Below are 23,175 nucleotides of genomic sequence, written 5' to 3' on the forward strand. Positions count from 1 at the left end.
ATCTGGCAATGAAGGTGGAGCGCACATTGACCAAGCCAGTTTCGAACTAATATAATGTCGCTCAACGGATGATAGTGCGGCTTAGTATTTTGAGTAAATTACACTTTTAGTCCTTGAAGTGGGCGGTTTTTTCATTTTTTCGTCCCTAATGTTTAAAAATTTCAATTTTAACCTTAAAGTTTGTAACATTTTGCAATCAAGGTCCTTCCCCTAGACCGCGTTTGTTTTTGCCGTTAACGTACGAACGTGCTAAACACGTGAGGGTATTAATGTCAATATGTCATTTCCTTATTACACCAGAGGGAGTAAAGTGACATGTTTAGGGACGAAAATTGGAATTGAGTGTTCTTTATAATCCTCCTTGTTATAATCGCATGTCTTGCTTCCTTCATTCCTTCCCAGTGAATTTGGTTGGTTTAGAACATTCCGCCATTGAAGCTGTCATTCAAAAGTATTCTCACATATTGTTTCTCGAATCAGGTACATTCATTTTTAAACAGTGATTTCATTGGAATTAATATTTAAAATCAGTTATATTAACACAAAATCTTCATTGTTTATTTGAGAATTAAATTTGATTAATAGTTGATTAGTGTTTGGGTTTTATACAGTTTTGTAAATTTCATTCAGTTTTTGTTTTTGAGAATATATATTCATGATATGTATGTATGCTTTTCTTAGTTGAATACTTGAATTGAGAGAAAACAGGGGAGCTTGATAAATAAGTAAGTGTGTTATGGTTGATTTGACAAGAAATTCTGATTGCACACAATGTGTTTGAGATAATGCCAGAATGAAAAGATGTACGCAATGTGTTTGAGGTAATGCCAGAATGAAAAGATGCATATGTATTTATGTGAATCTGTTTGTGAAAGCTAAAAAAAAAAGAAAAAAATGCTCAATAATTAACCGTTTAGCTTATTATCTTTTTTGTTTAATTTTATAGTTTAAACCGAATGCATTTGTTTAGAAAGCATAGCGGTGGAAGCATCAGTTCCAGTGGTGGTACGTGGTAGTGAGGTGGGAAGGTAGTGGAAGTGTGTAGGGTTAGAGATGAGGTCATGAATGGTGTTATAAGTGATAGCCGGACCTGAATGGGTGGTCGCGCTCCGGTGGTTGATCATAGTGGTGGTGGCCGGATGTTTGAGAAAGAAGAAGGGATGTTTATACCCGTGCATTGCGACGGCGGTGGTGTAGAAGACGGTATAGTGGTGGCGGTGATGGTACTGTTGGTAGTGGTGGCGGTGTCAAGTAGTGTAGGTTGATGTAATTGTGATAGTGAAAAGTTTTAGAAGATAAGGGTTTAAAGTGTTAAATATAAAATTAAGGGTTTATGGTGTAAATTAATTCATTAAGAGCAAAGTTGGTAATTTATAAAACTCTTTCCATAGTGGGTTTTTATTAAGGGGCAATTTAGTAATTTCGTATGTGACATATGAGTAACTATTTCTATTTTGAGAGGAGTGCATAATCTTTATATAAGAGTATATATATATATCTATATATATAGGAGAGAGATCAAATAAGAAGGTGTTTTAAGGAGAGAAGGGAGAGAAGGTCTTATGAACCAATCAGAACGTGACATGTGGATTTAAAAAAAAAAACGCGGTGACATTTTTGTAAATAAATCAAACCTCTGTCAGCCTGGTTCTGGATCAGCCTGAGTCTGGGTCAGCTTAGGTTATGATCAGCTTGGTTTGTCAGCTTGGTTGGGTAAGCTTGGTCAGTTTGGGTTATGGGTCAGTTTGGGTTCTAATCAGCTTGGGTTCTAATTAGCTTGGTTAGTCAGCTTGGTCAGCTTGGTTGGGTCAGATTGGTCAGCCTGGGTTATGGGTCAGCTTGGTCAGCTTGGAATCTAGGTCAGCTTGGGATCGACATTTGTGTAGATTATGTGTAGTTTTGTGTCAAGCTGACCCAACCCAAGCTAACCAAGCTGACCCAACCTGACCCAGACCCCAAGCTGACCCAACCTAACCCTAAGCTGATCCAAAACCCATTATCTACATTTGTGTAGATTGTGTCAAGCTGACCCAACCCAAGCTAACCAAGCTGACCCAATCTGACCCAACTTGAACCAGACCCCAAGCTGACCCAACCCAACCCCAAGTTGACCCAACCTGACCCCAAGCTGATCCATAATCTACATTTGTGTAGATTAATCTACATTTGTGTAGATTAATCTACATTTGTGTAGATTGTGTCAAGCTGACTCAACCCAAGCTAACTAAGCTGACCCAACTTGACCCAGACCCCAAGCTGACCCAACCTAACCTCAAGCTGACCCAACCTGACCCAACCCCAAGCTAACCAAACCTGACCCAACCTGCCCCAACTTGACCCAATTAGACCCTGACCCCAATCTGACCAAACTGATCATGCTGACCAACCAAGCTAATCAGAACCCAAGTTGACCCAAACCTGACCCAAGATGACCCAACCCAGAACCCAAGCTGACCCAAAACCCATAATCTACATTTCATCGGTAAAGATGATCGAAGAAGATGCTCGAAAAGAAAGAATGAAAGAATAAGTTTATTTGTATGATTTTCATTTTTCGTCCCTCAAGTAACTATTTTTTCATTTTTCGTCTCTCAAGTAGCTATTTTTTCACTTTCCGTCTATCGGTGTAAGGTGAAATGACATTAGTGCCCTCACGTGTCTAGCATGTGCGTACGTTAACGGTCATTTTTTAACGTCGTAAGGCCAAAGGACGATTATTGAAAAAATTGGCCAACTTTAGGGTCAAAATTGTAATTTTTAAAGTTTAGGGATCAAAAGTGAAAAACGTGCCAACTTTAGGGACGAAAAGTGTAATTTACTCTCTCTCTCTCTATATATATATATACACACTATTAGCGGCGAAGTCGCCGCTAATACCCCACTATTAGCGGCGACGTCAGCGCAAATAGTGGGTCCCATAGGTCCGACTACAACATTCAAAGCCACAGAATCACGTGCAATGGGCCCCACTATTAGCGGCGACGTCGCCGCAAATAGTGGGCCCCACTATTAGCGGCGCGTCGCCGCAAATAGTAGGGCCCCCACTGCGTTACATCGTTTTAAACGACGCACTCTCGTCTTCTCCCTATTATTCTTTCTTCTCCTTCTCCGTAAGAACACTCCCTCTCTTCCTCCATAATTTCCTTTCTTCTCCATATAATAACTTTTTTTATTTACAAAATCCGGCCATCTATCCCCTCATCCTCGTTATCAACAATCCTTTTTACACCGCCCACGTTTTCCGGCGTCCTGGAGTCCATTTTCAGGCGCGGTTTTAGCGGCGACTTTTTTCCGGCGAATAAGTTTTCCGACCAACCAGTTTTGCGGGGAACGTTTTTTCCAGTGATATACGACAAACCAGTTTTGGGGAATTCCGGCGAACTCCCGGGATCCAGTTTTCCGACGACCCAGTCAGTCCGGTTTTTGTTCTACTCATTTTTTCGGTGAACCAGTTTTCAGACGAGGTAACACTCATTTACCTTTTAAATAGTTGTTTTTATTTTAATATATAATAATGTTATCAAATATTTGTTTCTTGTAGAAATTATTAGTTTGGGTTGGGTTGGGAATGTGAGTGAAAATTGGAGTATGGTTGGGTTGTATAGGTGGAATAGAGAGAAATTAATTTTTAATAAGAGATTGTGTTGAGTTGGTTCATTGATGTGGATAGTCTAATGTGAGTCCAGATTCTTCTAATAATGTTTGTTTCTCACTCTTTATATTAAATATATTGTTTTATAAATTTAATACTCGTATAATGTTTTTTTAATTAACATAATGTGATTTTAAATTAATATAAATGACAATGACAATGTAACGTGAAACAAATTAAGTTTCAATTTGTTCGGTTTAAAATAAAATGAGTTCAATGTTGGTTTATTTTGTTAAAACACTTGTTAATATGTTGAAGCAGCATGGTTGGATCAGTAGTAAACAGAGGTCATAGGTTCGATCTTCATCCCATGCAAAGGTTAGAGGGTCTTTTCTACCATTTAGGTGGAAACTGGAAGCAGCCTCTCTACTTAGGTAGAGGTAAGGTCTGCCTACATCTTAACCTCCCCCATATACCGTCAAGGTATTGGGCTCAAAACCCAAGAAAAGCGGCACTAAGTAGTTACTTTTACTTGTTAATATGTTGGAAAGATGACTGATACTCTATTTGAAGTGAAATAATTAATCAACATATAAATTAGTCTAAAAGTCATTTTAAAATCACAATATTATCTTTTTCTAAATTTCTTTTCCAATTTTATCTTTTCATATTTTTATGTATGAATATCATCTTGTAATTATAGGACACTTGAACGATATGAACTTATTATGAAGTATATTGCACATGCCAAGTCCAATTGAATAAAAACTCTATTTGGCCCAAAGTAAGTATTGCACTAGTCACTTCAGTCAACGAACACGGTGGTGATGGAGGTGATACGATGGCTGTCAAAACCACTCGCCGGCGAATACTTGAGGCAAACCCTAATCAATACATCTTAGATTAAGCCCATTCTAAAACCAAGAATTTTCTCTTCTTCATCATCTTCTTATTCTACTCAAGTAGGCTGGTTTAATGAGTTAGGAAAGAAAAAAAAGATTATCAGTTTACCATCTATTGTGCAAGCCGGTGACCCGGTTCTTCATGAACCCGCCCGAGAAGTCATGGTTGGAGAAATCGGGTCGGAGCGTATCCAGAAGATAATTGATGATATGATTCAAGTTATGAGAAGACGACCCGGAGTTGGCCTTGCTGCTCCCCAAATTGGTATTCCTTTAAAAGTCAGTTTCTTTCTTTCTTTTTTTCATTTATTTTGCTATAAATATTTTTAAATGGGTAACATGTAAAATTGGACATGATGACGTTAACTCCTTGTGTTTTCTCTATTGTTTCTTGTTTCTGTATATGCATTTTTGTCTGACACTAATAGTTATTTAATGAGCAGATTATTGTAGTGGAGGATACTAAAGAATACATAGTACAAGAACCAGAAGAAGAGACCAAGGCACATGACAGGCATCCTTTTGATCTTATGGTATGTGAATAAAACTTTAAGAAGTGTGTAGTCCCGGTTCTTACAATGTGAAAGTTTTGTAAACGGTTTCTTGAAATGTAGGTTATTTTGAACCCAAAACTTAGAAAAAAGAGCAACAAGTCAGCATTGTTTTTTGAAGGCTGTTTAAGGTGAGTTTACTTGCCCTGTTTTATCAATCCTTAATGGATGAATAAAGTTTGTGTTCAAATTCCCGTATTTGATTTAGCATTCAACGCTTTCACATTAATTGGTATATAATGTGGTATATGGACTATGAATTCCATGTAAGAGAAGAAATTTAGAATTAGGCCTGAGAACGTAAAGAATTGCGAATGGGTGAGTTGATTTGGGTTTTGTTTTGCCTCTAACTTGCCAAACGTTAAACTTAAAAACATAAGTCCAAAAAGGGAGTGATCTTTACATCGGTCGGGTTCACACACTTTTATTCCAGAAATAATATTTCACAAAACAATTACTTACACGTTTGTATATATTAAGATCCAAATCTATAACAAGAGCATTAGTAATAATCACTTCACTTTCCCTAGAGTAGTAGAGTATCCACAGTGACATCCATGCCGGTAGTATAGAGAGCTTGATCCACGATTCATAGGGTGAATTAAAAGACTAGGTTATAACCTCGCAGTAGTTAGCTAGCCTAATCTTGGTCTAGTAACAACATCGTATCTTCCTATAATATAAAGTTCTATAACCGATGCTCTTGTATTCATCGTTTAACTGAAGTTTGATTTCCTTTTGTAATCTTGATTTGCGTGATCTGATCATTTGTATTTTTTATGTTTGTATACATTTGTTGATAAAATAAATATTATAACAAGAATTATAAAAATATGATCTGAAATCGCCTTATAAAAATACATAAGGAGCTAATAATTTATTTATTATACAACAAATATTAAAAATTTAATATGTGAAGAGATATAACCGTGTCAACCGAAGTTAGTTAAGATTGATACCTTGTCATTATAACATCTCTTATTTATGTTTGTCAAAATATTGATTTGTCACATATTAACATTTTTGAGATTTATATGTATTCCTCACGTATTACGCGGGAAAATAAATATTAGACAATATTATTACTTATATTAACATTTTAGTAGATTTATATGTATAACCACTAGATTAAATTTAATTATTTCATCTTTATCAAATATACCCTTCTTAATTATATAATATACCATAAATAAAATAAATATATACGTTTTAAATAAATATTAATGTTGAAAAGTGTAAATTAGTATTGGAAAGCAAAAAAGTGTAACTTGTAAATTACAAATATACCCTTCTTAATTATTATAATATATCATAAATGTACGATAATATGTAAATCTTTCAAGTTTTAATGACAAAAATAATGCACGAGTTATCCTACACATTTTGTATAATTATAAAAGACTAATAAATCAAATTTATATATAAATCCACGTATTGAAAAACTAAGTTAGGCAAAATTCTCCAAATTCCAATCATTTATTACATTTTTTTTACTACGGTATTTTTTCACTTAGGTTATTTTAATATAATATATTAGATTAACATGACTTTCGAAAGAGACAAATATTTCAAAAATGTTTGATGTACTTAATTTATGTGAGGTGAATTTAACTTTTATTACTTTGTAATAATAATTTTTTTTTTTAAACAACATACTACTCTATCACTATCGTAAATCCCATGTCCAGTGTTGATCCATTCAATAACCATTCCCGAGATATCAGCCGAATGTCACGTCACCACTATTTGCGGCGACGTCGCCGCTAATAGTGATGACGTGGCATTCGACTGACATGGTCTGTCAGGCAGTGTTTCAGTTTGTCGGGAGCCTTATTTTGTGAACCCATTTATTTGTAAAAACCTAAAGTTGTGAAGCCATTTATTTTAAAGTTTAGAGATCAAAAGTGAAAAACGTGCCAACTTCAAGGACGAAAAGTATAATTTACTCATATATATATATATATATATATATATATATATATATATATATATATATAGCTAATCATCCCTGCAGTCAACTGCAGGGACATTGACTACTGTTACCATAAAAATCAAGGAGGGATTTTGTATAATTTATAAACTAAAAGGGTTAAAACATAAATTGCTTTTAAATTTTCTTCTTTCCCATATATATATATAATATATATATAATAAATAAGAGTTTTTGCAATTTTCGTCTCTAAACATGTCACGTCTTTCACTTTTAGTCGCTCAAGTGTACCAAGGAAATGACATTAATACCTTCACGTGTGTAGTTAACGACAAAAAGCAAACACCGTCTAGGGGAAGGACCTTGATTGCAAAATGTTGTCAACTTTAAGGTTAAAATTGTAAATTGTATAGCCATTAGGGACGAAAAATGATAAAAGTGCCAATTTGAGACGAAAAATGTAATTTACCCTGGTATTTTTATTGGACTATTACTTTAGCATAGAAGAACTTCAATTCAGTTCTCGAATTCTATAATACTTTTACAACAAAGAAATTAAATGATTAAACGTGAACCAGCGAATGGTTTTATTTTCATATAAATATTAACTTGTTTAATTACAATCATCAAGTTTAATCTGGTTTTATTTCCATATTATTTGTTTAATTACAATCATTTAGTTTAATCAAGATAATGAACTTAAAATGATTGTGACAAAACCAGTGGTGGGATACTTTGTTCATTACAGAAGAAATTTGTTGGATCAATTTCACCTTTCACAATTGCCAGCCTTTTAAAATTGCTCTTGAAATACTTGCTTCCCCACTTCATTGCTTTCTCATAGCTTGTGCTACATGCTTTACCATTGATACCCAAATCCAAATCCCTAAAGTTCACATAAGCTCCCCTTGGGTTGTTGGACACAAATGGTGTCATTTTTTCATATACCCTTCTTATAGAAGCTACATATTTTTCGGTTGTGTTGAATCCTTCATCTCCCCATGCAATGATGTATTGAATGATATACAAATTTTCTTTCCTATGTGGGTAAGGGATCGCGGCTTCATCAATCTCCCCCATTTTTCCACCGTGCGGCTCCATTCCTAAACTCAGGTTCTCTTCCAAACACCATTTCCATATCTTTTCAAGTGCTTCCTCTGGTATTGATTTCTTCACGTAGTCTGATTTAGCTTTGAAGTAACTTTTAGGCCATGGCCTTCTTTCTACAAGAGTGTCAACACTTTGTCCTGTTAAGTAGATAGAAAAATAAACTACCGATTCTATCCAACTCATTTCGGTGCAATTATTTAGTTGTAATCTTAATTCAGGAAATGTATCATCCATTATTGCTATAAGCTCCTTAGCCGTCCCTAAAAAAAGCCCATTGATTGTCACTTTCATTGTAGTACTTTGTGGGAGTGGACTTATTAGCAAGTTCATGAACAAATCATTTGTGATATTATTCCCAATATATTGCCACTTGTGAACCAATTGAGTACCAATTTTGTCTAGCTTTTTAGGAAGACTAAAAACTGTAACAATTGGTGGAACATAAACAAGACTAATCTTCCAAGATACTACAACACCAAAACTACCTCCCCCTCCTCCTCCTCTAATTGCCCAAAACAAATCTTCACCCATTGAATCTCTATCCAATATCCTTCCATTCACATCAACTAAAAATGCATCAATTACGTTATCAGCTGACAACCCGTGTTTCCTAGCCATCGTGCCGTAACCTCCTCCACTTAATTGCCCACCAACGCCCACAGAAGTGCACTCCCCTGATGGGAAACCAAAAGTATTATTACTTTTCTTTGACACCCAATAGTAAAGTTCACCAAGAGTTGCACCGGATTCAACCCATGCAGTTTTAGCCTCTAAATCAACCTCAACTGACCGAAGTTGGTTGAGATCGAGAAGGACGAAAGGAGTTTGATCAAAAGATGTGTAGGAAAGTCCTTCATAGTCATGACCACCACTTCGGATACGGATTTGGTGTCCGTATTCTACGCTGCATACAACAGTTGCTTGTACATGGGAATATGTCAAAGGTGTGACTATCGCTAATGGTGTGGTATTGTTAAACCTTAAGTTTTGGAGTGTGGATTGAAGGATATCTGAGTATAATGATTCATTAGGACTGAAAATAATGTGTGACGAGTTTGATGAAATATTATGAGAAATGCAATCAAAGAAGTCAGCAATAGAGCTTATTGATATGAAAAAATTAATAGAAACAATTAGGATAAATGATAGTACAAATTTACTTGTAAAGAACTCCATTTTTGTCTTTCTTCTATGGTTCAATGGTTCGTTCTCATATCATCACCCCTTAGCAAGTTATATTTATACATGCGAGGATAGAATTTATGTGGAAACCGAAAAACTTATTTGTATTTCATAAAGCTTATAAAATGATTTTATTTCGATTTTTTTTTAAGGTATGGATCATTTGCTCGCAACAAGGTATCTAACTTACGTTGTTTTAGTCGGATCGGCGCTACAGAGCTCCCCAACTAAACCCCCGAAGGCACGACATTTAATTGGGATAAAACTCTGTCCCTTTTACAGGACTCAAACCTGCTCTGTAAAACTTTATTTGTGAAATTTTTAGAAATGTCTTGTCGATGTCTCGAACTTGAGACCTCAAGCATTTAAAGCTAGTGCTTAATCATTGAACTATAATGGAAACTACTATTTGGATTATCTGTACCATAATATAAAAAGCTATGCATGAATATACATTATACATTGTGTGTAATCAACTTCATTTTAGTTCATTATAAGTTTCAATTTATTCTTGTTTTGATTCGTGTAATAAACCGGTTGAATCCAGTTTCTACCATATGCTTAAGTTCAACTTTTGTGATAGTTATTCCGAATGGTATTTTTAAAGAGTTCTTTTTGAATTTGATCGTGTGTCATGATATTTTTAGTAAGGGTTTTCCCATGTAACTTATCATATTAGTTTCTTTGTTAATTATAAATATATGTCCGCGTAATATATATGAGGGTGTGGCGATGAGTGATGGTGGCGATGACGATAGTGGGGGTTGCGGTGACGGGTTGTGGCGGTGAGGTTAATTGATTTAAAATAATAATATAGTTATTTTAATGGTTAAATGATTATGTTGTAAATAATTCATTATTTATATTATAAGTAATATTTAAATGAATGAATAAAGAAATAAGTAGTTTCAGTATGTCAAATTTTTTTTATTATTTTTTTATTTTTTGATAAATTTGGAGAGAATAAAGACTTATAATATAGTTTAGATCATATTAAATGTATAATTTTAACTTGTCAAGTCTTTTGTTTTTTAACTTCAACCGTAAAAATATTTGTTTGTAGTATGTAACACTTTATATAAAATATATGGACGAATTGAGTTTTAAATATATTTTTTCATTGGTATAATTTTTATTAACTATTATATAATACAATAAAAATATTGATAGTCAAATTTGTGAGAAGAAGATTTAAACAATTAAAAAATAAATAAATGAAAAGAGTAGCATATAAAAGTCAATGATTGTAGAGTTTCATGATTTTGCTTTTTTTGTCTAATATTAAAAATGGTTTAATGATTAGTTTAATCTTTACATATCATGTGAGTTGTTTTCGTTCTTTGGTGCTTTCATAGTGATGTTTAAAGATGAGGTACCAACAAATTGTAAATTTGCACCACATATGTTTGATAAGTTGTCACAAAGATGTGTAATAACAAATATCTTTCATTTTAGTATTTATTTAGTTTTGTATTGTCATTTTTATTTACTCTTTATTAGCAAAAAACTTTTTGTGTTTATAAGCTTTTCTTTGCTTTTCACTGTAACGGTTAAGTCTGAGACAACACAATTCACGAGCTACCCGAATTCGTCTGAGACAACACAATTCACGAGCTACCCGAATTCGACCTGCAAATTATTCGAAACTTGATCCGGTTTGAGTCAAGCCAAGCTACACAAGTAGACTTCCGAGTCGAGTTCGAGCCTCAACATAACCTACTTGAAAAGCTCATGAGCTTAATTAAGCTTGTGCTATTTGATAATTTTAGCCTTGAATATTACACCTATCGAGCCAAGGTTAAAAATATTGAGTTAAGTTTGAAATAATCGAGCTTATAGGACTAATTTGATATAAAACTTACTATTATGCTTGATTGAATCAAGCCAAGTTGAGCTCAAAAGTGTTGTTTCGTAAAGCGAACTCGAGCTTGAAAGTATAGGCTCGGTCGAGCTCGAGTCGAGTTTCGAGCTTCAAGTTTTATAATCGAGCCGACCTCAAATTTGACACTGTATTAAATCGACTTGGCTCGATTACACCCCTAATAATTGCCACAAACAAATATAGTCTGTAATAACAAAAGTTTTTTTCGTATTTATTAAAATTTGTATTGTCATTTTCATTCAATCTTTATTAAGAAAACTTTTTTTTTTTCGCTAAAAAGCATTTCTCTTTGTTTTCCAATTGTCATATCTTATTTGTCCTTATTTATTTATTCATACATTCTGTTGTAAAGTTTGTTTGTCATTCACATAATTTTTTTTTCCCGAACATTCAGTTGGTATACGATATTGAGAAAACATCATCGTATAATGGTGAAGCCTTGCACGTACCCTAGACAACGAGATGTTGACCATGAGCCGTTACAAGTATTCAGATGGAAAAACCCCAAGATTTTGTCATCCCTAAGGATCGAACTCAAAACCTTGGGTTAATATTACTTTAAATTTATATTTTTTTTTATGTTTGCATTTTAACACCCGATGAAACCAGGTTCGATTCCCAAGTCTTACGGGTTTTATCACTAATTTGCTATCACGCCTTTCGGCGAGCAGGTTAGTGGGTATTACCCGGATCAGGGGCTAGGGCTGCCAACGAGCCGAGCTTTTATCGAGTCGAACTATTATCGAGCTCGAGCCCGATCCATAAAATCAAGCTCGAAATAATTATCGAGTCGAGGTCGAACTTTACATAGCTCGGCTCAAATACTTATCGAGCTTTTCGATCTTTGTATACATTCTTTATTTATATGTATGTATAATACTTTAATAGTCAAGTCCCGTCGAGCTTTTCTAGCTTTTAGAGTTTCGAGCTGAGCTCGAGTCATATTTATTGACATAACAAGCTAAGGTCGGGCCTTTTTCGAGCCGAGCTCAAATCATGTTTTACTATAACGAGTCGAGCTCAAGCTTACATACTAAAAGCTCATCGAGCTATCGAGCCGAGCTCAAGCCTACCAGTTTTTCTTCGAGCTGAGCTCGAGCCTTATCAAACTCGAGCTCGGCTCGGTAACACCCGTATCTGGGGCTCCATGCGTCTGAAATAGTAGCCAAGTTATATGTACCTTTGGTCATTAATAGCTTTGGTCATTAGTACGCCACCTACGAGATACTAAGCATCATATTAGTTGGTCGTTATAAAAAACTTGATGAAGTAAACAATACTACTATTCACGTATAGAAAGAAAGAAATGATATTCGTACCACTTCTTTTGATAAATATACCACAACTATGTATTGTTAACTTGTACAGTTAGCAATACGGCTTGTACATTGTGATAGATCTATAAAAGTTAATGGTACAAATATCATTTCCCATAAAAAGAATTAAGTTCTCCACAAATTATGCCTAATAATAATAATTATTATAGGTTATCAACAAAATGTCATTTCATATATAATATAATTATTTCTTTACAAAAATGTCGATAGATTTGACAATTTTGATTTAATTATTTGTGATAGAGTCTTATGTTATACTTTTTAGACCATATTTAATCAAACATCAGTTTTAACTCATTTTTAGTTTTAATTCACGCTACGTAATAATATTGGAGATGGTCTAAAGTTTAGACGTAGACTCTAAATGATCAAACAAATGAGTATAAACACGTTTGTAGGATAGGAAATGCATCGTTGAAGAAGGATTTTATACAATTGCTCAGCGTGCGGGTCAAAAAATCTAACGTAAACATATATAATTAATGTAAAATACGTCTAGTAAGTAGTAACTATCGTTGCGTACGTGTATTGGTTAATTGAAAAAGGTTTAAATTTATTTGACATGGCTTTCATAATTTGGTAGATAGCTACATAACGAGCTATGCATTTGAAAAATACTTATTGCGAGAGATTTTAGAGTTATTGTCAAAAAAACATATATTCATTCGTTCCATAGGGTTCAACAGATCGATATTTTAGAGTTATTGTCAAAAAACTTAAAGATGTTGCTTTGGATATTTGTGTACTTTTTAATAATTTGTTTTTTTAATTAATGATCGGCCGAGTTGCGACAAAAGACGATATATTCATTCGTTCCATAGGGTTCAACAGATCGATACACCCCATTTCAAGTAAAATCCTCGTAAACATATAACTTTAGTAAGTCGATTCCAAAACCTATGGATAAAACCAATAATAGGTCGACTAATTGGACTAACATCTTTAAAGAAGCTTTCAATGATGGAAAATATTATATGATGTTAACATTACGATGTTATACTCACATCATTTTTTACCTTTGTCAAAAAGTCCACATCTCATCATCAAAATTATTTCCATTAATTATTTGACAAGACCTCATAACTCATGTGATAAATCAAGAAGTTTGATAGTTGAATACGTAACAAGCTAGTTATTCATCTGAACATATACGTAACGAGTTAGACTACAATTTTATGATATATTATTAAACAAATGATTTTTTTTTTCTTTCAAAAATGCAATTAAATTATGCAATTATATATCCTACTCTATGATAATGGTAACTTATTAAATACCTACATATTCCCTTAATATTAATAATCTTTCTATTAGTGGTCTACGCTACTCATCACCAACGTTGTTGCCGCTACCACCACCACTCATCACCTCCGTTGTTACCGTCATCATCACCACCTGTCACCGCCACCATCATACCGCACGCACTTGACGCCATTGTTGTCGAATCATGTGAGCATCCGTTTATTATATCAAAATCTGTATCCACTACGAGTCTAGGGATTTGAGATTTCTAAGGATTTGAGATTTCGATTCTAAGTTTTTTTTTTAAACTTTTTGATGAGAACGGCTTGAGAAAATGTGTATATATATATATAAATGCAATTTGATGTTTTATAGTAATTTTTACCATAAGTTACAAAATAATTAAAGATGTTGCTTTGGAAATCTATGAATTGATTGGATTGTAAAGGATTTTAGATTATTTGATATGACTTCATAAGATAAATCAAGAAATTTGGTAGTTCGGTACTAACGAGTGAGGAAACTTTTACATAAAAATGTGTATCCACGAGTCTTGTACGTCAATTTCATTTGATTAAATGAACAACAATGCAATTCATAATAGTGTTAATTACTGAAACAGTACCTACCGTTTGCGTCATATTACTGGTTTCATACCTTTCCTTTCGAAATTACGCTGATCCTACCCAAGATATGCAAATCTCCACTCGGACCATACTGGAGGCTAATGTCGTCACGTGGCCGTTAAAACCCCCACGTGACTTGCACGTGAGGGGTAAAGATGTAATATTGCGTTTCTTAATTACTTAAATGGTACCTAAGGTTTCCACGATATTGCTGGTTTCATACCTAATGTTTCTTAATTACTTAAATGGTACATAATGTTTAGTGTTATTAATTTTTTTTTTTTTTTTATTGTGAAAGGTGAATTTTGCTTTAAGCCAATGTCTTAAGAACTTGTATTTTAGTCATACTGGTGTGAAAAATTTTCTGGTATTATCAGTATTACCGAAGTTACCGGCCGGTACGACTATTTTTAATTTGTTTTATTTTTCTTTTATAATAATTTTCCAAATTTTGTTACAATTTAATGAACATAGTCATAATGCACTTATAATTCACTAAAAAATTAATACAAAATAGGTTTTTTATAACAAAATATAAGTTTAAAGTTCACAAATAACCAAAAATAGCAATAAAGTATCATAAAAATAATTTTATAAGAAATTCAAATTTTCTTTTTTGAAAATATTGGGCATACTGCAACGGTAATACCAGAAATATCCAGGAATACCAGAAATATCGACCGGTATTTACCGATATTTAAAACATTGCTTTAAGCTTCATATCGTAGTAAATACTGACTGATATTTCTGGTATTACCATTGCGGTATTTCCGATATTTCCGAAATAGAAAATTTGAAATTTTTTTAAAATTGCTTTTATGATACTTTATTGCTATTTTTGGTTATTTGTGAACTTTAAATTTATAATTTGTTATGAAAAACCTATTTGGTATTATTTTAGAGTGAATTATAAATACATTTTGACTATTTTCGTTAAATTGTAACAAGTTTTGAAATATTTTTATGAAAGAAAAATAAAACCAGTTAAAATACCGATAATACCAGAAATCGTACCGGCGGTATTTCCGGTAATACCAATAATACCAGAAATTTTTCCACACCAGTATGACTAAAATACCAGTTTTTAAGACATTGGCTTAAAGCGGAATTCACCTTTCAATATATGTATATATATATATATATATATATTAATAACTAAACATTAGGTACCATTTAAGTAATTAAGAAACGTTAGGTATAAAACCAACAAATATCGTGCAAACCAGATTCAGGAAATTTTCTCGCAAGGAGCACAAAAGATCAATGATTACAATACGCACACTTGAATAAATTGTAAAAAAATTTCAAAATATGGCGTCATAAAAAGGCACAAGGATTGAAGATGAAATACACATATTTGCCTTACAATGTACACCATATAATATGTTCATCATTGAATAGCATTGCCCAGCCGTTCTAAATCTTATATGATTTTAAAACTATTACATTTTATTAAACTACTCAAATAGAAGTTAAAGTAACATTCTTAAATTATTAGAAAACTTAGAATGATCAGAAACAAATACCTCTTTAAACATCTCCAAATAATATGTAACACACAACACACCATATGAACTAATAATATGTAACACACAACACACTATATAAACTTTTGATAATATAGAGTAAAAGAAGTAAAGAAGAAAAGGCGAAGAATTATGTGAAATAATTGAATTAGTGATTTTTCTTGTATCTTATATTTAACATATATCTTAAGGGAAGTGATATTACGTACCACTTAATTTTACCACACAGTATAAATATTAAAGCACACTATACAAATAATTAATGCATAATTATAATAAATTAATCAAATTATGTGGTATTATCACTTCTCATATTTTAATCTCGACTCTCGAGCACTAAAAGACGTAAAAAAAACAATGGTTTCCAGATATACAACTAGTCATTGGACTTTGGAATTCTTTTTTAATGGGGCCAAGACCATTAAAACACTTCAACATGCGTACTTGAATTGGAAAAATTGATAAATATTCAAAAGTTTAATAAGAACTGGGCAAACTTGAGGATGGGCCTAGGACCACCCTGCTTCTAAACTTGGTCCGCCACTAGTGTAAACATTAGGTACCATTTAAGTAACTAAGAAACGCAATATTATATCTTTACCCTTCATGTGTAAGTCACGTGTGTGTGGGGGGTAGGGGGGGGGGGTTTAGCGACCACGTGATGGTGTTAGCCTCTAGTATGGTCCGAGTAGAGATTTGCATACATTTGGGTATGATCAGCGTAATTTCAAAAGGAAATGTATGAAACAAGTAATATGGCGCAAACGTTAGGTACCATTTCAGTAATTAACTCTTCATAATATAATACTCCCTCCGTCCCACTAGAAGTGTCATGTTTTGAGTTTTCAAAATCTTTATTATTCGACTTTGACCTTAATTATTTTTATTTATGTTACGTGATATTTAATAAAAGTTATATGAATTGATTAAGTTTTAGAAATATTTTATTGCGTACAAATTTCATAAAGTATTATATTGTTGAGTTTTGGCTTCGCTGATTAGACTTACTCGCTGACATGTATAGCCAACAAGTCTTCAGCGAGTCCAGTGACTCTCTTCAGCGGGATGCATGCTGACCAAATGTTGTCATGGCGGGAAGTATTCAAACCATATGAAGACAAGGGTCACATGGTGGTTCTTCCAACTGTAACATACCTTACTTGGTAAAGGTACATGTTGGGACCAAAACTTGGGTCTTCTCTCTCATACCCATTTTGGTAAAGAAGACAAAGGCTCTTGTTTGAAAGTACAAGGAGCCAATGGAACGTCGACAACCACCATCTATCACAATCAAAGGAAGGCTGTGTTGCCCTAATTCTTCCTCTATATAAAGCAACACAGCCGTATTGTATCAAGTGTGTTAGTCACCTTGAAAGTATGTGTCACTTGTAATTGTTCAAGTTTTTAGCGTGTCTAGACTTAACAATTACCTTTGTTCTTTTGTATTCTTGTAAGTGAAGTGTGTAAGATCGACCATGTATTCATCGTTTAATCAATGATACATATGATTATACTTGCATTGATTTATTACAATTGAACTTCTTGTTGCTCTTATTATTGATCTTCTAATTTACTTTGTTGTCTAATTTAAATATAACATAAGTTGTGCATTCGTGGACCATCAAGTGGTATTAGAGCCACCGTTCCTAAATCATTGGAACAAGATCTGTTTGCCTCCTTGTGTTTACATTTAAAATTTATGTTCTTTAATTTTTCTTGAAACTCTTTTTCTAAAACAAGAACATGTCTTCTGTTCCCAGCCTAGTGAACACACATGACTTTGGCTACGTGTCGACACCTCCTAAATTCGAGCCCAAGGATTTTGGGTCTTGGAAGGAGAGGATGCTTCTTCACATCTCTGGTGTGGAACCCTATTTAATGACCATATTAACTAGATACGTACCGATGTATGTCCAAAGGACTCCAGGAGCTACACCTGAAGCTCCTGAGATAGTCACTGACCTGGTTAAACCAGAGGTTCAATGGACAGATGAAGAAAGAAAGCTGGTAAATCTTGATGCTAGGTTGAAAAACATGATTATCGTTACTCTTCCCACTAAAATCATGAAGCTAGTCATCAAGTATCCCTCTTCAAAGGAAGTATGGGATAGACTGGTCAGCACCTATGAAGGATCTGCTGACCTCATCAAAATCAAGAAAATTGATTTGAAGCGAGCTTATGAAAACTTCTTCTCTCTTCCTGATAAAAGTCTTGAGAGCACCTATACTCACTTTAAAGGGTTGCTCAATGATATGACAAATGTTGGCATTACTCATGATAATTTTGAAGTATGTCATAAATTCATCGACTCTCTTCCTCTTAAGTGGCAAAACTTAAGACAAACTCTTCGTACAACGAAGAAAATCCAAGATTTTGATCTTGAAGAACTTTTTGGCACTCTTCAATTTGATATTCTCTCATCCTATTTCTGACTATATAGCTCTTGTTTCTACTGAGCCCATCGATCTCTATGATGGTTCCAGTATTTCAAATTTTCCAGCGCCTATTCAAACTCTCATTGATGAGCTGGATGATGAAGAAAAACAAGACTTGTTTAATAATTTTATGGGCTTTGCCCTTGTTGCTGGTAGAAAATACTCCAGAAGGTGGAACAATCGCAAAACGGTTGCTCCCCTCAAACCTCCTGTTGATAAATCATAGGAAGAGTGCTGGAGGTGTGGCAGAAAAGGCCACTACCAGAAGGAGTGCAGAGTCTCTATTCCCACTCCTGCAGCTCCTAAACCTAACCCTTTTAAATCTGCTGATGAATACAGGAACATATACTATCAGCTGAAGGCTAAGGTGGCTGAAACAGAGGATGCCAAAGTACCAGCAAAAGGACTTGTTGCTGAAGAACATGATTGGGCTGACTCAGATGATTCTGATGATGACGATTATGTTGATGCCATGTGCCTTATGGCACTTGCTGACAGTGATGCTCTGACAAAGGATCAAGTCTCCACGAGTCAGTGGGTAAACGTCACTTTTAAAAAAGGTACACTCTCTTCTTTCCTCCTCTTCTGATCATGACAAGACCAAAATTATTGAGTCTTTGTCTTGTGATCTTCAGTTCGTAGAAAGTCTACGTGCTGAACTTCAATCTAAACTTAACTCTGCTGGAGTAGAGTTAAGTGAAAAATCTGAAAAACTTATGAAATTGAAAAATGTTCATATTGAATTTCAATCTCATGAGTTAATGACTCAGAAACTCCAACTTGAGAATGAAACTCTCAAGGCTGAAGTTTCTAATCTGAAGAAGATTGTGACCTCCTGGTCAAAGGCTTCCAAATTTCATCATCAATGCTTGAGTGAGCAAGTCCCTGCTCAAGTACAAGCAGTGATTGGTGGCAATTTTGATGCTGCTGCCTCAATTGCTGACTCATTTAATGATGATGTAAAGCCTGAAATCTCTATTCCTCCACCCTCTTCATCTTCCATCTCTCCTGAAGAGATGAAAAAGTGGTATTTTGTCATGGGACAAAATGACTACCATGCTGAGATGGATTCTAAGGCTACATCCTCCACCAGTGTGCCCTCTTCCTCTAATGTTAAAAGTACCAGTTCCTCAACCAGTACTTTTGACATGTTCTATCATCTTCCCATTGTTGGCATGATGCCACATGAAGGGTGAATTCAACATTCTCCACCCAGAACCTTTAAAGGGGATATTTCAAGTGATGGATATGTACCCATTGCTCCTCAGCGACTATCTGTAAAAGGTGCTGAGCCCTTTAAAAGAAGCACTATTGCTGCTCCCTATGACTATGGTACTCCTCAACGAGTTAATCAGGTCGTTCAGCAACACTCTAGTGCTCAATCTTCCTCTCAGCTGGAACCTACTCATGCTAATTCCTTGTCTGAACATGATCGTCTAATGAACAGACGGGTTAGGTTCGCTGATGCAAGACATCAACAAGTACTTCCCACAAAGGTTGTACCTGCTGATGTTCAAACTCATATGGCATCTCAATCTATGCCATTAAAATCAAACCTAAGGCATAACACTCCAAAAAGGGGAAGACTGCCTTCACAAAATAGGTCTACCACTCCTCAGCAAGGACACTTGCAACATCAGCAAGTAAGGCCTATAACTCCTCAGCGGGGACATTTGTCACATCAGCAAATGAGACCCACTACTCCACAAAGAGGACAAACCTCTTCTCAGCATAGTCAATCCTCTGTGTCGAACATGGAGTACTTACCTCATAGGCAAATGAGGTCAGTGACTCAAAATCATTAAACCACATCCATCACTCCAAACCGAGTGAATCAGTCTCAGCAAGGTTCCTCTTCTTCCTATCCTGCTGGAAAGCAAGCATGGACCATGATTAGAGGACATCAAAATCCTCAAAATCATCATGGTGAGTCCATCCTTGGTCCTGTTCCTCAATTGCCCCCTCCTAAACTTAGACAAAGGAGTAAATCCAAGTCTAAGCAAAAGAGCAAGGCTTCATCTTCCTACTCTCCTCAAATAAATGAGCTTACTCAGCGAGTGAATGATCTTTCTTCTCAGCTGAGGGACTTTCTCATTCAGAATCAACAAGGCAACCCCTCTGACAAAAAATGCTATCTTTGTAGCAGCAAAGGACATGTTGCCTCTGAATGCGTTTCAGTCAGCTCAAGAGATGCTACAGCGGTTGTAATTCAACCAAACATCTCTATATCTGCTGAAACATCTTCTTCCTCTACAAGGATCAGTGAGAACCTCTCTACTGAACCTGTAATCAGTGACACTTCTTTTGTCACTAATGCAAGCATCGCTGAATACATTGCAGCTTAGCGCATTGAAATTCCCCATTCTCAGAGGGTTATTTCAAATGCTTGGGGGCAACCTTCAATGCTGGTTGAGGATGTAGTGAGCAGCTATGCATATCTTCATAGTAATGAAACCAGTGTAATGCCCTTCAATGAAGATGATAACACCTTTGGCCTTGTCTCTGTGGGAAATCACACTACTCTTGAGGAGGCTCTCTCTGAAGAGCCAATATCCTCCTCTGAAGTACCCTTAGTTAATCCTGCTGACATGGCAATGGATGAACAAAGTGAACCCTAAATCCTTTCTTTATATCCATGCAGGGCTCGCTGGGAAAAAGAGTGTGGTATTTGGACAGCGGTTGTTCAAAACACATGACTGGCTCTAAGCCCCTGCTGGATAACTATACGGAGGCACCTGGTCCTACAGTGGTGTTTGGTGATAACTCCAAACAGAGGTACCATGAGCAAAATGGTGTTGCTGAAAGGAGAAATAGAACTCTTATTGAGGCAGCACGTACAATGCTCAGTGAGTCCTCTCTTCCCAGTAGGTTTTGGGTTGAAGCAGTCAACACTGCTTGTCACACTCAAAACCGCTGTCTCATTGTTAAAAGACATGACAAGACAGCATATGAAGTGTTGAGAGGAAGGAAACCTCAAATCAAATACTTCCATGTATTTGGTTGTCCTGTCTTTATTCTTAATAATAAGGATCATCTAGGCAAATTTGATCCTAAAGCTGATGATGGTTACTTTGTTAGATATTCTTCCATTAGCAAAGCTTTTATAGTTTTTAATACTCGACTTCAAAAAGTGGATGAATCCACTCATGTCACTTTTGATGAAAGCTCATCTGCTCTTAAAGATATCCAGCCATCTTCTACTGAAGAGATCTTCAATGAGTTCACTAATCCTCCTACGGAGGATGCTGACTCATTTGTTGATGCTTCTTGCTCACCTCCTCTTGATCAGCAACTCACTGAGGACAGTTCAGCATATCCTGAGCTGGAGCAAGTTGTTGCTCATATCTATACGATTGAGCCAGTTGAGCCTATCTTAAGGTCAATCCATGCTGCATCAGCCAAACCTAGATCACTGGCTGATGATGTGCAAGTTGATGACTCTGCTGATGATGAGTTTCATGATGCTTCAGCTAACGCTGAAGACATGGAGTCTGCTGATGACCCCATCATTAATGATAACTCAAATCATTTAAATGGCTCCACTGATCAAACTCTTGTTGAACCATCAATAACCATTGATCTCTCCTCTTATCCTTCTCCTGCTGATCCCACACAAATGTCTTCCGCTGCCACTCTAGGTTCATCAAGTGTCCCATCACTTAAATGGACTTCAAGTCATCCTGCTCACCAAATTATTGGTGATCCTCAGCAGGGCATTGTAACTAGATCAGCGACTAGAAACACATGTCTATACGTTAATTTCTAGTCAATGATCACTCCTAAGAATATTGGAGAGGCTATGGTTGACCCATCATGGGTTGCTGCCATGCAAGAAGAACTAACACAATTCCAAAGACAGCATGTCTAGTTCTTAGTTCCTCTTCCTCCTGGCAAAGAACCCATTGGAACTAAATGGGTTTATAGGAATAAAATGGACGAAGATGGTGTTGTTATACGCAACAAGGCTAGGTTAGTCGCTCAAGGTTACCTTCAAGAAGAAGGTGTCGACTATGACGAAACCTTTGCTCCAGTGGCCATACTTGAAGCAATACGCTTATTCTTGGCAAATGCTGCTTATCGAAACTTCACTGTATATCAAATGGATGTCAAGAGTGCTTTCCTAAATGGAAAACTCGAAGAAAAAGTTTATGTGGAGCAGCCACCTGGTTTTGAAGACCTAACCAAGCCAAACCATGTTTATCGTCTTTATATGGCATTATATGGTCTTAAACAAGCTCCCAGAGCTTGGTATGACACTCTCTCTGAATTTCTTCTTTCTCATGAGTTTTAGCGAGGATCTATAGGCAGCACCCTCTTTATTTATAAAAAGGGTGCTCATGTCCTATATGTACAAATATATGTCGATGACATCGTATTTGGATCTTCCAACTAGAAACTTTACAATAAGTTTAGCTCACTTTGAAATGAGTATGATGGGTGAGCTGACCGTCTTCCTTGGTCTACAAATTTGCCAACTTCCTGATGGCATTTTTATAAACCAAGAAAAATACATACGAGACATGCTGGCTAAATTTGATATGTCTAATATCACTACAAAGCCTACTCCTATGTCTCATCCAAACAATCTCCATGCTGACCTTGATGGTAAGCATGTGAACCCCACTTTCTATCGTGGGATGATAGGCTCGCTGATGTATCTCACAGCGAGTCGTCCAGACATTATGTTTGCTACTTGCCTTTGTGCAAGATATCAAGCATCTCCCAGAGAGTCTTACCTTCTCGTTGTCAAGCGTATCTTCAAATATCTCAAAGGGACTTCCTCTCTAGGTCTTTGGTATCCCAAAGATTCTAACTTCAACTTAGTTGCATACTCTGATTCTGACTATGCTGGATGCATG

General features: G+C 35.4%; 2 protein-coding genes across 2 annotated transcripts; one reads left to right on the plus strand and one right to left on the minus strand.

Moving 5' to 3' along the window:
• Positions 1 to 4,419: 4,419 nt before the first annotated feature.
• Positions 4,420 to 9,732, plus strand: LOC122610414 (peptide deformylase 1A, chloroplastic/mitochondrial-like). The gene is made up of 5 exons (XM_043783406.1): positions 4,420 to 4,425; positions 4,495 to 4,773; positions 4,938 to 5,027; positions 5,109 to 5,176; positions 9,420 to 9,732. The coding sequence occupies exons 1-5, from the start codon at positions 4,420 to 4,422 to the stop codon at positions 9,496 to 9,498; spliced, it is 522 nt and encodes a 173-aa protein (XP_043639341.1). The 3' UTR covers positions 9,499 to 9,732.
• Positions 7,531 to 9,288, minus strand: LOC122578215 (berberine bridge enzyme-like 27). The gene has a single exon (XM_043750124.1). The coding sequence runs from the start codon at positions 9,259 to 9,261 to the stop codon at positions 7,675 to 7,677; it is 1,587 nt and encodes a 528-aa protein (XP_043606059.1). The 5' UTR covers positions 9,262 to 9,288; the 3' UTR covers positions 7,531 to 7,674.
• Positions 9,733 to 23,175: the final 13,443 nt, after the last annotated feature.

This window comes from Erigeron canadensis, chromosome 8, assembly GCF_010389155.1.
Source record: "Erigeron canadensis isolate Cc75 chromosome 8, C_canadensis_v1, whole genome shotgun sequence".
Lineage (NCBI taxonomy): Eukaryota > Viridiplantae > Streptophyta > Magnoliopsida > Asterales > Asteraceae > Erigeron > Erigeron canadensis.